This window comes from Chaetomium strumarium (genome assembly GCF_033439665.1).
Source record: "Chaetomium strumarium strain CBS 333.67 chromosome Unknown B0T15scaffold_5, whole genome shotgun sequence".
Lineage (NCBI taxonomy): Eukaryota > Fungi > Ascomycota > Sordariomycetes > Sordariales > Chaetomiaceae > Chaetomium > Chaetomium strumarium.
This window is the reverse complement of record NW_026944433.1, coordinates 3,024,978-3,038,391: the sequence shown is the minus strand read 5'-3', so window position 1 is coordinate 3,038,391 and position 13,414 is coordinate 3,024,978. Positions and strand designations below refer to the sequence as shown.

Here is a 13,414-nt window from a genome sequence, read left to right as displayed (position 1 = left end):
TCGGGCGCCCGCTCCGTGGGGCCTTTGTGAAACGGAGGAGCGGGACAGAGTGGCGGCCGGTTGACAAATCGCCATTGCGGTTCCTTTCGGGCTTGCCCGGGCTGGCTATCTCCTGCATGCGCCAGAGCTCTTCCTTGCCTGGAAATCCGTGCCTGTCTTGTCCACTCAGGCTTTCGAGGTAATTAGGCGCACTCTCGTCCCTTCACATTACTAACAGGGCGCAGATTACCGTAACGGTGAATGCGCTGTACACCCCGGTTGTCCGTTGCTAGCCGAGGTTCAAGTATATCTTCGTGTTTGGAGCGGCGGTCCACATTCTTTGCAACTCCCTAGGTATTTGGAGTCTGAGGCAGTACAGCTTGAAGTTCATATGGACCACGCCGGTCACTCTCCTTGGCTTTGTCCTCGTTCTTGCTGTTTGGTTGCTTATCCGGTCACACCCCTGGTTACACCTCCGGGAAAGCCCCGAGAAGCGCCGCGAGTTTTGCAGATTTCTTTCACTTATGGCGGTCGATCTCATAGCGGTTATATTGTTAATTGTCAGCATTGTGTACGATTGGGAAGCCCAGTTTCTGGTTCAGTGTTTGCTTTGTATGGCTGGCAATTTAGAGAAACTCGAGCAGTTCTTTACGCCGCCACCTCCGAGTGCTCTGTTTGACTTCGACACACCTTCATCAGATTTGGCGACAGCACGCATTCAAGCTTCGTGGTGGAACGCGAAGGCCGCCATTTACATGCCGTTTATCCGTCGTTTCTGCGACAACACTCACGCTTTTGGCGACTGGCATTCCGAGGACTTGGAGAAGGTGAAACGAGGCGTTTTTGCTCTAATCGGGAGCTTGAGAGCGTTCTATGGTGTTTCCGGGGAGCTAATGATAATGCCCAATGTTGCTAGCACCGCTTACTTGTAAGACTTCCACTCCTCATGTTTCTTATAATGCTGACCTGTAGCAGACAGGTGAGAAATCTGCTGCTTATAGAGAGGTGTCGCACCAGTGCATGGTTGCGGCGGTCTCTCGAGACGGATTGGGAGGGGCTTCTGTGCCCCACTACCTTGTTCTTACGGGCGATATTAGGGGGACCAAGTCCGCTGACCATCGATACAGCCTTTCTAACATCTCTGCGGGAATTCGCGCGTGGTTGCACTCCCAGCTTAATCGACGTTGTAGCGTGGGATGCTCTTCGGTTTTCTAGCAGTACATTTGGAGACCTCGAGAATGAGGCTGGAGGTGTCTAGAAGCATTAAGTTCACGTTGCAACCTTCGTCGTATGTTTGGGTGTATCTTTGAGTATATCTGTAGCTGCTTAAGCGTAGAGAAATATCGTTGTCTCCTATCTTCAAGATCAAATAGGCCGACTGGTTCCTGGGGGGTATCCTGTTGCAGATCGACTCTGTTTAACGTATCTTATAAGCGAGTGACCCATATAAGCGAATGACCCACCCCCCTGCCAAACTTTAACAACTATCCTCGATTATACCACAATAATACTAGGAACCAACTATAATTACATCGGAAACAGCTGAATCAGATGCTTCTACAACCTCCTGGCAAGTGCGGGCATTATGGCCAGGCTTGCCGCACATACCACAGCACCGAACCTTCGTACGACCCCCCCCTGCACCACCACTATCCTGCTCCTTTTCTTGCGCCACCTCCCCAACCACGGCCTTCTGGCCCAGTTGATCCTTTGCATCATGTACTGCAAGCGATCCTCCAAGCTGCACGCGTGTTCTTTTTGCTCTCCGGCGCTTGCTTAGTGCCTCGTTGGCCTTGCGGAGCGAAGCGTTCTCTGCACGAAGGAGAGCCACATGGTATATCACCGCCGTAGTACTCTTAGCAAGCTGGTCTATAGCAGCCAACATCGAGGTTGGGGAGCTATTTTGATGGTTGGCAATGCGAGTCTTGATGAGTGTTGACTGCGAGGTCGCTTCTCGAGGGTTGTATGGTGTCTGGAAGATCCAAGGTTGTAGTATGCCAGCCCGCGAGTTCAGGGGTGTTGGTATATGAAGCCTCACATCCAGCTTGGATAGCACCCTCTCTAGATCGTACGGCATAAGGCCAGCACCTGCAAAGCCACCCTGGGTATTCTTCTCCGTTATGGAGGCGAAGAAGGCCTCACGGAAGGCATAGAGGAACTCGAGCTTGCTTACGTGGGTGATATACATCCGTATCAAGTGCTTAATCTGGCGACCATACGCCTTCTTTAGCGGCCCAAAGCAGCCGACATCAAGTGGCTGGAGGAGGTACGAGGAATGCGGAGGTATATAGAGCGTAATAATATTATTCTACTGGCAATAGAACTCGAATTCGGTGGAGTGGTGGCTCTTATGGCTATCGAGGATCAACAGCCGGTACTTGCCCTTTGCCTGGGACGCCGTATAGTAGTCAAAGTGCTTGATCTAATCCAGGCCTATAGCATTAGTAGTCCAGCTATTATCGGTGGTTGCAATGCGCCAGTTGGCCAGGAGGTTATACTCGGTGTACCAGTTAGCGAGGTAGTACTATATAGCCAAGATGATGAATAGAGGGATAGTCCAGCCGAGGGCATTGACTCCCTGGATAACCGTCGCCTATTTGCGGTTGCCAGGCTAAGCTAGCTTTGCCTTGCTCCTGCCATTAGAGGTTGTGACGACCATACCTGCACAGATGATGCCTATCATAAACCTAGTCTCGTCAAAGTTATAGATATCGTCATCTATAATGCCGTACTTGGCCTTAACGTTCTATATAAGGGCAAACCAATCGCCAATGACCTTTGGATCCTCGCACTTGGCCCTCTGGTAGTCGTATCTATACACCCAGCACATTCGGATCCCTTCCTTACATTGGACGAAGTTATATGCCCAGAGCTTGCCAACAGGGGGCGCGTCGTGTATGCATAGAAGTTGGTTGGCCATATCTTCCACACCACATAACCTGAGCGGAAAAGCTCGCTCGGAGAGCTCAATTATATATCGAACAAGCGCCTCCTCTTCGGAATCGGTAAGCCGGCGCGAGTTGGGCGTGGTATCGCATCGTGCAGGCTTTCCAGCGCGTCGACGCACTAGGGTTCTACGGTCGACCCCATAGATCTTGGCTGCAGCTCGTTCGCTTAGATTTTTATCGTTTTGAAGAACTTAGAGAGCCAAGTTTAACCTATCCTCTTTCAAAGTAGCGGGCATCCTCAATGGTAGAGAAAATGTGTTGTTGAGGGTAGAGGTGTCGCGTCGCGTAGAAAGTGGGTCATTCGCTTATATGGGTCACTCGCTTATAAGATACGTTATTGCTAATGTGAAATACTGTGCCTTCTAATATATCGCGATTATTTAAATCCCCTCGCAACCCACCTTCGACCCCTTTGAACATTTTCACATCCTTCTCCTTACGATGCCTTTTCCCACAGATACATGGCTTGAGAAGCTCCCTTTGATAGCATCAGATACCTATCGTGATACTATCGAGGGGTTTCGGCTTCTATGTAGAGTGTCCGTGGGCTTTACAAAACTCCTATTTTTCGGACTTGTCTTCATCTCTGCCTATATCTTTTCTTCACCAGGATATATGGTTATTGCCCTATACGACTTGTATCATTGGGCGCGTCGTTTGGCGACTAGTCGTCGAGGGTTACTTCCAATATACCATTATCGACCTAGACGAGAACCGTTTCACGGCAAGAGCCTATAGAGTCCGGTTTGCTTCTCACCCGAGTGTATCCTATATACTAACCTCGTTTAGTTACAAATCCCCACAATCCCGTGTCCGCCTGCTCCGCTCCCGCAATGATCTCCGACCGGGCTTTACCGGTTCTATCCGTTGGAGGCACTCTCCATCCCGACGCAGCCAGGGCTTCTCGTAAACGAGCCAAGGACGATCTGGGAGATGAGCACGAGGTATCACGACAGAGATCTACATCACGGCATAAAGAGGTCGAGGAATTTGGAGACTTGAGATCTGTCTGTCTTCAACGCAAGAACAGAGAGGTACAAATAAGAGAAGATGGCAAGCGAGTCCAGAAGCCTATCAAGCAGCGACGAAAAATGAAGTTCTGCCATGAGTGCAAGTCACTCTGGCTGCGGACCATGCGTTTCGGTTTCCCAGGTCCATCAAGCCGCCAAGCTCATGCCTCAACTGTGATCGTTTTTGGCCACCCCTGCGTCGACGGCCCCAAAATGCTATTTTTGGCTCCCTCGAGAGCCATTTTGAGCTGCCTTCAGCCTTTTGGCTGTTTCTCACCTCTAAAACCCACTTTCGGCTTCTTGAGCCGCTACTTCGAGTGGCACTGCGAGCGCCAAACATTCTCTCTTCACCTGTGGTGACGCATTTAGATTGGATGATGGAAGACGGGACGAAGCGAACGGTCAAATCGGCCGGAAAGGTAGGTTCAACATGATCTTCGAGGCCCTGAGTACATTGTCTTTCTCTGACCCCGCCGGAGAGTAAACTAAGTCGGACCCCCCCAATTCCGAACACCCCACATTCCGAACACTTTGTAAGCCTACACCGCTTTTTCGACCCCCTCAGTTCAACTTACCACAACTCAGTCAATTCTAAGTTAAATCACTTCATTTTTTGGGCAATAGTATCGTCAGTTTACGATGGTTTACTCGGAACAAGATTTACAAGATGCGGTTGCTAAGTACCGTCGCGGTGGCTATTTAGCGCGAAGCATCAGCCGGGAATTCGGCATCCCAATGACTACCTTATACGACCGCCTCCACGGCTCGCAGACCCATTCTATTGCCGCCGAACCGTAACAGACTCTTAGCCGGGTACAGGAAGATCATCTTACCCGATGGGTCTTGACCCAGGCCGCCCTCGGTGTTCCACCAACCCATACCCAGATCAGGGAGTTCGCCAGCCGAGTTCTATAGGTACAGGGAGCCACCCGTATAACCATTGGAAAGGGCTGGATAACCCGGTTTCTTTGTAGAAACCCGGTTATCCGAACCTAGAGAGGCTGTAAGATCGACTCAGCTCGTATCAACGGCGCCACTAACGCGGTCATCCGTAGCTGGTTCCCACTACTAAAGATCCCAGCCATCAAGGACATCTTACCTGCCAACCGCTGGAACTTTGACGAATTCGGCCTTATGGAAGGTCAGGGTATCAACGGCTTGGTAGTTGGAAGTGCCCATATACGCGCAGTGCAACGGAAAGTCCCTGGTTCGCGTGTATAGACCTCCTTCTTGGAGTATGTCTCTGCGATAGGGGTATCACTCCCACCAGCTGTTATTTTCAAGGGCAAGAGCGTTCAATAGCAGTGGTTCCCTATCGCCAAGGACGAACTGAAGGACTGGCTATTTACTGCAACCGATAAAGACTAGGTAAATAGGGTAATTGCGTTAGAATGGCTGTAACGGGTCTTTATCCCTCGGACCCAGCCGTAGGATCCCTCCTAGAGGCGTCTGTTAATACTGGACGGTCATGATAGCCATACAACCACTGAATTTATATAGGAGTGCTTTAACAACAATATCCAACTACTCTTTTTACCAGCCTATACCTCCCACGTTCTCCAGCTATTGGATTTATCAGTGTTCTCTCCCCTCAAGCACACCTACCGCAAGCTCCTCAACCGTTTGACTAGCTGGTCAGAATATACTACATTAGGCAAGTAGTTGATATTAAAGTGCCTTGTCCAGGCTTATAGGGAGTTAATTACAGCTCATAACATCAAAGCTAGGTGGAAGGCATCTGGGTTATGGCCTCTTAGTATGGCCAAACCACTGATAAGCTCTCTCTTGCTGGAAAATTCGAACCGGGCGCCTGACGAAGATGATCTACTACGCCTACTACAGACCCCAGCTCCTACACTACCTGGCCATCCCACTACTACGGCTAAGGAGGTCGAATTTCAGACTCCACGCAAGAAGGTAGACCTTCGGGATCACCTGACCAACCTGGCCATCCGGCGGCAAGATCTTTCTACGCGACGGCTTCTATTTAAGAAGGTTGAGAAGGCTTTTGATGAGAAGGACTTCCAATTGGCTCGCTTGCAACAGGAAAACGAGGCTCTGAAAGTCCAGTTGGAGGCAGCCCGGCCGTCGAGAAGGAGGAGGGTAGTCCCGGATCCGAATAAGCAGTTCGCTTCCATTGAACAGGTACACCGGGCTCAAATTGAGGCTGGTCGTCTTGAAGAGTCTGGCATTGAAGAGAGCGGGTCAGAAAGCTCCGACTCAGATGCTTCCTGTATTGTGGTGGGTTGATGATGTTGTAATGTAGTAGGTTGAAGAAGATGGGTGGTTCAGATGCCAAGGCTTACAAAGTGTTCGGAATGTGGGGTGTTCGGAATGGGGGGGCCCGACTTATCCGCACACATTTGCTCATCACACTTGCTTTCATCGATCGCTACGGACACAGAACCATGAATTCGCACGATCTCGTTGACTGAATCTTCTTGCTCTTCTACCGTCTCCTTTCAAGTTTGTAACTTTGTCCGCTCTTTTGCAGCTTGGCCCACTGCACTCTCTCTGGCCCGCCTCAACATGGAGGACGGTCCCTGCTACTTCGGTCTCGACCGCGTCAGCGCTGAGGATCCAGAGCATTATTACCGGGGCGGATATTGCCCTGTCGACATTGGTGATCACATTGGCCGCTTCAAAATCGTCCACAAACTGGGTCACGGCGGCTTCGCCACCGTTTGGCTCGCGCGCGAAAACAACAAACCTGGTCTTGTCGCTCTGAAAATCGTCGCTGCAGATTATTCCCAGACTTATGAGAAATTGCCCGAGATCGCATCTCTTCTCCGGAGTTTTCCAACCCTCTTCGTGGCCGAACGTGAGCGCTTTTTTGTCGACAGTCCAAACGGCCATCATCTTTGCCAGGTGCTTCCGGTCTTGGGGCCGACTCTTGAGGCCTTGATCGATTCTCATCACCGGCTCTATCCAGAGTATGTGCGGGACTTCGCGCGGCAAATTACATCTGCCGTTGAGGTTATGCATTCCTCCGGGTTGTGCCACGGAGGCAAGTTTGACTCTCCCTAAACTCGTTAAGTCCTAGTTTATTTTAGCTAATAGTGCCTATTATGGTATATCATAGACTTGACGGCCCGGAATATTGCCCTCGGACTTTCACAACCGCTGGACTCCCTCTCTGATGAAGAGATATGGGGGATGTTCCCCCCAAGAGGCAGGAGATCAAGCGACGATCTGCAAGCAAACCAAAACAACCCGGACCTAGAGCACCGAATTATGCGGTTGAAGCCATGGATCTTACCCGACTGCCGTCTAAATACCTCTCCAGCAAACTCTACATTCTGGACTTCGACCAAGCGTATTTATCTCACAGCCCGCCACGCTCCCTTCTTGGTATACCGCCAAGGTATTTGGCGCCAGAAAGCATCTTCGAAGTGAGGAACGGCCCGCCGGCAGATATTTGGGCGCTGGGATGTCTTATATTCCGGATGCGGTGCGGCGTAGAGCTGTTCGGGGATCTCTTCGAGTCACCCAGCAATACTATTGCAAAAATGTACGCCATCTTGGGTGGGCATTTCCCAACGCGCTGGAAACAGGTTCAGTTTGGTGACGACGGATGGCCGGCCCACGATGGACTGCAAGAGGGCGTGGGGCACCACAATTTTTCTGGCAACTACAGCTTCTCTGATCCGTCGCTCAGAGAGTACGTGAGCAGTGCTATTGATGTCAAAAGAAGCAAGACGGTCGGACACGACATTGGGATTGAGAAATTCTGCAGATATCTGCCTAGGGACGCCTTCTGCCGTCGCGGTCAGTTGACGCAAGCGTGGACCGCTGCGAATAGCACACAAATCAGCCAAAAGGAAGCAGATTCCTTCTACGGGTTGATGCGTGGGTTGTTTGAATATAACTATACTAAGCGGATCACGGCGTCAGGTATGTTAGGTCATACGTGGTTCAGGGGAGGCTAGTTCATACTTAGGTAACGAGGTTAGCAAAGAAGAGGGTGCACCGTACAAAATGGGCATAACTGACTGGAAACGCTAGCGTTTGTATTATCTCTGCGGAGAGCTACGTTCTCCCATATTTCCCTCTTTCTTTATTTCGGCTTCAGGATTGTGGTTTGCTTGGGTTACTGCAGCTTGGACCCGGAATAACGATGTGTTATTATAGGTCTAAAACGTATAGCGCGTTTTTGGGAAACCCCATAGAAAACCGCTAACGTTAAGCCTTTAATATTACCTCTAGGAGATGTATTTTTTGCAACCTTATGGTATTGCCCGACCACTACTTGGTAGATGCTATTGCAAAAGAGTACCAATCTATGCGCCTTGTCAAGGCGTATCGATTGGCACCTCACACAAGCGCTACATCGCCGTTGTTGTTGTAAATTCAAGTCCCACCCCGGGCTCATTTCTGCACAAGCATAGATACACTGATGAGACACGACGATACCCCAGAAATAAAGCCCACGGGCAGGATCAAAGGAGCAGAGAGTCTATTCCAGGGGCGCGTGATCACCACAGGAAGCAAAAAGCGGCCACAACTAGCAAGCGTAGTAATGTGTACTTGCGTTCTGGTACTAAAAATAGCACTGAGCTTTGCAGGATTACCCATGGAGCCGGAAATGGGCAACCCAAGGAGCTGGAAATGGCAACGGGAAGACTAGGATGACGAGCAAAAGACTGAATCAATTGCAGCGTAAGCCACATTGTGCAGATGTAATTGAGCGGCCATATTCGAAGCATGAGCTTGGACCCACCACTCCTTAGACAGGTTTACATCCAACATCAGATCACAAGTGCTCCAGTTCCAGCTCCTTTGGGTTGCCATTTCCGGCTCCTTGGGTTGCTATTTCCAGCTCCTTGGGTTGCCATTTCCAGCTCCTTAGGTCGTAATCAACGCACTCGCGGGACAGGAGGCTTCGGCCTTGTTTATTCAGGCACGGCGCTGTCTCGTTCTGCTCCAGCCGTCACTAACAGGGGTAGGTATTGATCTTTATTCGGGCGAGGAGGTCATCATAAAGCTCACATATGTTTGAGAAAACTCAGGAGCGCTCCAAAGGCGAGAACGAGTCACGAAGCGCTGGACGGCGGGGTTGTAATGGGGCCGTGCGAGGCTTGTGGGGCCCACAACAACTGACTGGAGCTGTTGGCTGGATTCCTTGGGGGCGGCATCTCACATCCATTCGAAAGGCGTGGCTTAAGAGCCTCCTTGCAGAGAAAATGGCCAGAAGGGTGACCTTCTCCGTCCCTCAACTCGAGGGGTCGGCAAATCCCAAGCATCTTCCAAAGATGACTACGACCGAGATCTTCAGAGAGTTCTCGTCCAAAGATATCACGGACGTAGAACTCAAACCCGCCTCCCGACAGCCAGGGTGGCAAGCCGGCCCGCGGCTCTGGAGAGCTTCCACCTCTTGCTTCAGCCAGTGCTCCTCGAGGAGAAGAAGGGGCTGCGATCCGGTCTACGCAACATCCGCACACGCTGGTGGCGCTGATAGTCAAGCTCGCAACGTGTGAAAGCGGGCTGATGTCAGCGACAATTCTGTCAAGGGTCTCGAGGGGCCACCCCACGCCCGCCCTAAGGCGCCTCATTCGCCACGCCGCAGACTCACAATTCTATCAGCTAATGAGGGGTGCGGTCAGGCATTCATGGCAAGGCGGGAGCGGGGTCGCAAGGCGGCAGTCATCACGCAATACATTCATTCTGGAATGGAAATCCTATCTATTTGTCCGCCAACTTCCGGCTCTCGCAAGCGGGGTAAGCGGTGCATGGTGTACGTTAAAGCCTTACATGGTGCGGGACGGGCCGCGGCGTCCGGCCTCTCCAGAGTGGAGAGTGCGGTGGAAAAGGCATGCTTGCTCCTTGGCTGGTCGCTCCACCCAATCACAAGACTCTGTCGCTGATGATCCCGATATGTCCGTGGTGCGCTGGGTTCCGAGTACCCTTGAACGACTTTGCGCCTTTCATCTCGCAAATGAAGAGGAAGTAATTTTACCGCCATTCGCCAGCAATTGTCCTGCTGCCCCGGCCTCCATGTCGTAGATTTCTCTTTGACCTCTTCGGATTTGAAGCTGCCCGAACTCGCTGTCGTCGGGCTTTCTTCGACATTTTTCCCTTGAGCGTCTCTGTGACTTGCGTGTTAGAGGACATTGGGGGATTGGCTTAGCTCTGTATCTCCTTAAACGACTTCTTAGTCCAGTCGAAGACGTGGTCATATGTGAAACCTTCCGCTCGAAACCGGCGATAGAAAAGCCGGCGAAGGTACAAGTAGTCCGGCTTATCATCAAAAGCCAGTCCCCGGGTATAGTTGATATATGTGGCAAATTCTCAGGGGAGAAAGCCATTATAGAGCGCCTCGGCCGACAGGCTCTCCTTCATCTCCTTGATCCTTGCATCCTTCTCGTCGTCTGTACTAACCTTTAGACCCTGCTATAGTAACGAGCCCCGGGTAAGATATACGAAAATATACCCAAAGGACTCCAGGTCGTCCGCCTAAGACTGTTCTTCGTGCGCGTTAGCGTCCGGACGATTAGCATCACGATAAGACACCTACCACGGCCATTATAGTTGTTGATGCTTGCGTACTGTCTGGTGCCACCTAGCGGGATACCCTCTATATTCTTACGACGCTCGGCATTGGAAAGCTCCTTGGCGAGACCAAAATCAATCATATATAGTGAGTTCCCTTGCCTGCCAACCCCTATAAGGAAGTTGTCCGGTTTAATATCGCGATAGAGGAAGCCCTTCGAATGGATATACTTAATTCGGGCGATGGCCTGGTCGGCGATAAGGAGAATAGTCTTGAGAGAGAACTTCCGGTCGCAATAGTTAAAAAGATCCTCGAGTGACGGGCCAAGGGCGTCTATGACCAGCGCGTAGAAATCGTACTCCTGCCCGAACCATCGCACTCGCGGGATTCCGACCCTACTGTCTAGCGCGTCGTATGTGTCCTTCTCGCCTCGGAGCACCTCGGGGTTGTTTCGAACAAACGTGAGCTTTATGGCGACCTCCTCGCCCAAGGAGAGGTCGGTTCCTATCCAGTTAGCGACGGCTGAAGCAGAGAAAGATAGCACCGTACCGGAATAAACGAGGCCGAAGCCTCCGGCGCCGATCTTACGCTCAACGCGATACCGGTCGGCAATGAGAATGTCCTGGAGGGTGTATAAGCAGTTTTCATAGTATGTCGGAGGAGTCGGAGATCTGTACCTTCATTGTGAAATGGAACTGAAGCTGCAAAGTGAAGTCAGGCATCGAGAAATATTTGCTCTTAGTAGATCAGGGCTGGTCGGGGTATTAGAGGCTGAGCGGTCCCAAGCCTCCGTTGCAATAGCCACGAACCATGGAAGCAGCCCCACCTCGTTGGCCAGCAACGCGGACTCCCGCACGTATCCCTCACCCAGGTTCTTTTTCGTCCTTTGAGAGATTGCAAAACCGAGCGCCCTTTGCACGTCTTCGAGGCGATAACCCCACACCCGGCGCCGTATCCCTGCCGCACAGCGGCTAATAGTTGGCTGATGCCTTTCTCGAGTGCGACACCGCGCGCCGTTTTGCAGGCGACGACGCGTTCCAGCCCAATCATTCATATGCAGCACACACCACCCGAATTCCTGCAGCGCCAGCTCAGTCATGTCCCACCGGCCCGACCTGAATATTCACACGGATTTCCCTCGATCTCAACCTTACGAAGTGACTGCTCATGGCGAGCGCGCACAATCGAAAGAGAGCCCGCGCAGACGACCCGCAAGAGCACCGTCCTAACAAGAAGATCAAGTCGAGAGGCAGACTTCACGGACCATCGAACTTCCCACCAGAATTCTGGGACAACCTGTCCAAAGTTCCGCTTACGCGTCGTGCACTGCGAGAACTCGACCGGCGGAATAGCACTCAGCCTGCCCTAGGGCCCGCGGTACCTGCAGTGTGCACCGCATATCTTGCCCGGTTCGCGAGACACGGCGGCCCAGATCTTCGCCATCTTCGAGCGGTATGCCTGCAACATACTGGGTGGGAACAGACACTGATTTCCTGTCTTAGTGCCACGAACCGAAAGGCGCTGTACATACTATGGCGTCCAGCCGGCCCACCGCGCGGCGGTCCCCCACCCTCCTCCCGCAAGCGACTCCTCCTCCTCCTCCTCCTTTTCCTCCCTCTGCTCCTACTACCACTTCTCCGAAGAAGAAAGGATGCGTATGGCGGTAGATACAGCCACGAGGAGGCCTACAACCGCGCCAAGCTCGCGGCCGTCTACCTCGCCAACAAGATTGAGCGCGAGTTCGGCGGGGCGCTGCTGCAACTGCATCTGCAATGCCACCAGCGTGCACCCGGGTGCCGTCGGCGACACCGCCATCGGGCGCCACGTGAGCCCCGAGTTCCGCGCGCGCATCATGGCGGACCCGTACGTCCGCAAGATCCTGAAGTCACCCGAGCAGGGCGCCGCGACGACCGTCTGGGCTGCTGTGGGCCGCGAGTGGACGGCTAGGGGCGGCAGGTACTTGGAGGATGTCGCGGAGGCGCGGCGGGGCGAGGATGACGGGCTGGTGTTTGGCGTTGGGTGGGTGAGGCAGACGTATAACCCTGAGGAGGAGGACCGGCTGTGGGAGGAGTCGCTGAGGATGGTGGGTCTGGCTGAGTGAGGGTGTTGTGGTTACTTTGGTGACGTGGATGCCTGGTCGGATACTACCTGCCTTACCTGCTATGGGCATTGTCGACGTGGGGGGGAATTGTTGGATTGCGACATTGCTACTGGTAGTGCTGAGGTACCTTATAAAGCTGCCCCTATACAACCGCATCATCCGATTCGTATGTAGTAGTATACTCCACCCCTTGCCAATCGCCGCTTCACTCTAACTACCTCCCCCAAACCTCATTCACGCCTCAGCGCTCTCAGGGGCATGCGCAACAACCTCGATCTCGACCCGCATTCCCGGCAGCGCGAGACCCGCCACCGCCACCCCGGTCAGGAGCGGCCGATGCTGCTCCCCGGCCCACTTCTTCATGGCCGCGGCCCACGCGGCAAAAAGCTCCTCGCTGAGCTCGGTCGTGTACAGGTTGATCCGGTACACCTGACTCCAGCCCTTGCCGCCCGCGCTGCGCAGGCAGGCGTCGACGTTGGCGAACGCTTGCTCGATCTCGGCGGCGAGGGAGGGAGGGATCGCGCCTGTCTCGGGATCCCAGCCTCCTTTTATTTTTGGATGATCAGTTTGGGTTCTAGGAGAATTGTTGCAAGGAAAGTTGCGGGGTGAGAGAGAGAGCGAGCATACCTTGTCCGGAGCACTCGATGCGGTCGGCTATGCGGACTGCTTGGCTGTAGTGTGACTGGTCGGAGAGAACGCCAGCGAAAGGGGAGTAGTTGAAATATCGGAGGGACGACATCGTAGCGGTCTGCGCACTTTGCGGCGTCTGCTAGCGTTGGCTTGGCTGGGATTGGAGATCGGGGATGCTGCAAAGTTAGATGCCGGAGCAGTTGGAGGTAACAACGTCTATAAGCGACGGTTCAGTAGCTATGGAAGATTTCTACGT

The 13,414-nt window shown here is 52.7% G+C and overlaps 7 protein-coding genes across 7 annotated transcripts; 5 read left to right on the top strand and 2 right to left on the bottom strand.

Annotated features, from left to right (window-relative positions):
* The first annotated feature begins 353 nt into the window (after positions 1 to 353).
* Positions 354 to 1,231, top strand: B0T15DRAFT_576175 (uncharacterized protein). The gene is made up of 2 exons (XM_062871015.1): positions 354 to 907; positions 1,103 to 1,231. The coding sequence occupies exons 1-2, from the start codon at positions 504 to 506 to the stop codon at positions 1,113 to 1,115; spliced, it is 417 nt and encodes a 138-aa protein (XP_062720595.1). The 5' UTR covers positions 354 to 503; the 3' UTR covers positions 1,116 to 1,231.
* Positions 1,232 to 3,337: 2,106 nt separating this feature from the next.
* Positions 3,338 to 4,482, top strand: B0T15DRAFT_253466 (uncharacterized protein). Its single transcript, XM_062863217.1, has 3 exons — positions 3,338 to 3,666; positions 3,717 to 4,356; positions 4,417 to 4,482. Exon 2 carries the CDS (start codon positions 3,761 to 3,763, stop codon positions 4,295 to 4,297), a length of 537 nt encoding a protein of 178 aa, XP_062720594.1. The 5' UTR covers positions 3,338 to 3,666; positions 3,717 to 3,760; the 3' UTR covers positions 4,298 to 4,356; positions 4,417 to 4,482.
* A 1,855-nt stretch (positions 4,483 to 6,337) lies between these two features.
* On the top strand, positions 6,338 to 7,866 carry B0T15DRAFT_437538 (kinase-like domain-containing protein; the record flags this gene model as incomplete). The annotated part of the gene is made up of 2 exons (XM_062865849.1): positions 6,338 to 6,948; positions 7,083 to 7,866. Exons 1-2 carry the CDS (start codon positions 6,467 to 6,469, stop codon positions 7,864 to 7,866), a joined length of 1,266 nt encoding a protein of 421 aa, XP_062720593.1. The 5' UTR covers positions 6,338 to 6,466.
* A 2,194-nt stretch (positions 7,867 to 10,060) lies between these two features.
* B0T15DRAFT_558831 (casein kinase 1, delta) lies at positions 10,061 to 11,239 on the bottom strand (the record flags this gene model as incomplete). The annotated part of the gene is made up of 6 exons (XM_062870488.1): positions 10,061 to 10,224; positions 10,312 to 10,327; positions 10,358 to 10,390; positions 10,438 to 10,931; positions 10,977 to 11,049; positions 11,237 to 11,239. The coding sequence occupies 6 exons, from the start codon at positions 11,237 to 11,239 to the stop codon at positions 10,061 to 10,063; spliced, it is 783 nt and encodes a 260-aa protein (XP_062720592.1).
* A 406-nt stretch (positions 11,240 to 11,645) lies between these two features.
* Positions 11,646 to 11,891, top strand: B0T15DRAFT_363760 (uncharacterized protein; the record flags this gene model as incomplete). Its single annotated transcript, XM_062864162.1, has 1 exon — positions 11,646 to 11,891. A coding segment is annotated over one exon (246 nt), but the record flags the coding sequence as incomplete, so codon positions are not given.
* On the top strand, positions 11,646 to 12,675 carry B0T15DRAFT_419209 (uncharacterized protein). Its single transcript, XM_062865525.1, has 2 exons — positions 11,646 to 11,879; positions 11,930 to 12,675. Exon 2 carries the CDS (start codon positions 12,079 to 12,081, stop codon positions 12,526 to 12,528), a length of 450 nt encoding a protein of 149 aa, XP_062720590.1. The 5' UTR covers positions 11,646 to 11,879; positions 11,930 to 12,078; the 3' UTR covers positions 12,529 to 12,675.
* Position 12,676: 1 nt separating this feature from the next.
* Positions 12,677 to 13,380, bottom strand: B0T15DRAFT_537667 (endoribonuclease L-psp family protein). Its single transcript, XM_062869636.1, has 2 exons — positions 13,156 to 13,380; positions 12,677 to 13,073 (listed from the first exon to the last, which is right to left on the bottom strand). Exons 1-2 carry the CDS (start codon positions 13,265 to 13,267, stop codon positions 12,763 to 12,765), a joined length of 423 nt encoding a protein of 140 aa, XP_062720589.1. The 5' UTR covers positions 13,268 to 13,380; the 3' UTR covers positions 12,677 to 12,762.
* Positions 13,381 to 13,414: the final 34 nt, after the last annotated feature.

What these genes read in the sequence shown, in the direction of transcription:
- B0T15DRAFT_576175 (XM_062871015.1), top strand. Translation starts at nt 504, where the DNA reads ATGGCGGTCGATCTCATAGCGGTTATATTGTTAATTGTCAGCATTGTG.
- B0T15DRAFT_253466 (XM_062863217.1), top strand. Translation starts at nt 3,761, where the DNA reads ATGATCTCCGACCGGGCTTTACCGGTTCTATCCGTTGGAGGCACTCTC.
- B0T15DRAFT_419209 (XM_062865525.1), top strand. Translation starts at nt 12,079, where the DNA reads ATGCGTATGGCGGTAGATACAGCCACGAGGAGGCCTACAACCGCGCCA.
- B0T15DRAFT_537667 (XM_062869636.1), bottom strand. Translation starts at nt 13,267, where the DNA reads ATGTCGTCCCTCCGATATTTCAACTACTCCCCTTTCGCTGGCGTTCTC. An exon ending in CATCGAGTGCTCCGGACAAG is followed by an intron (nt 13,074 to 13,155) that starts GTATGCTCGCTC and finishes CAAAAATAAAAG; the next exon opens with GAGGCTGGGATCCCGAGACA.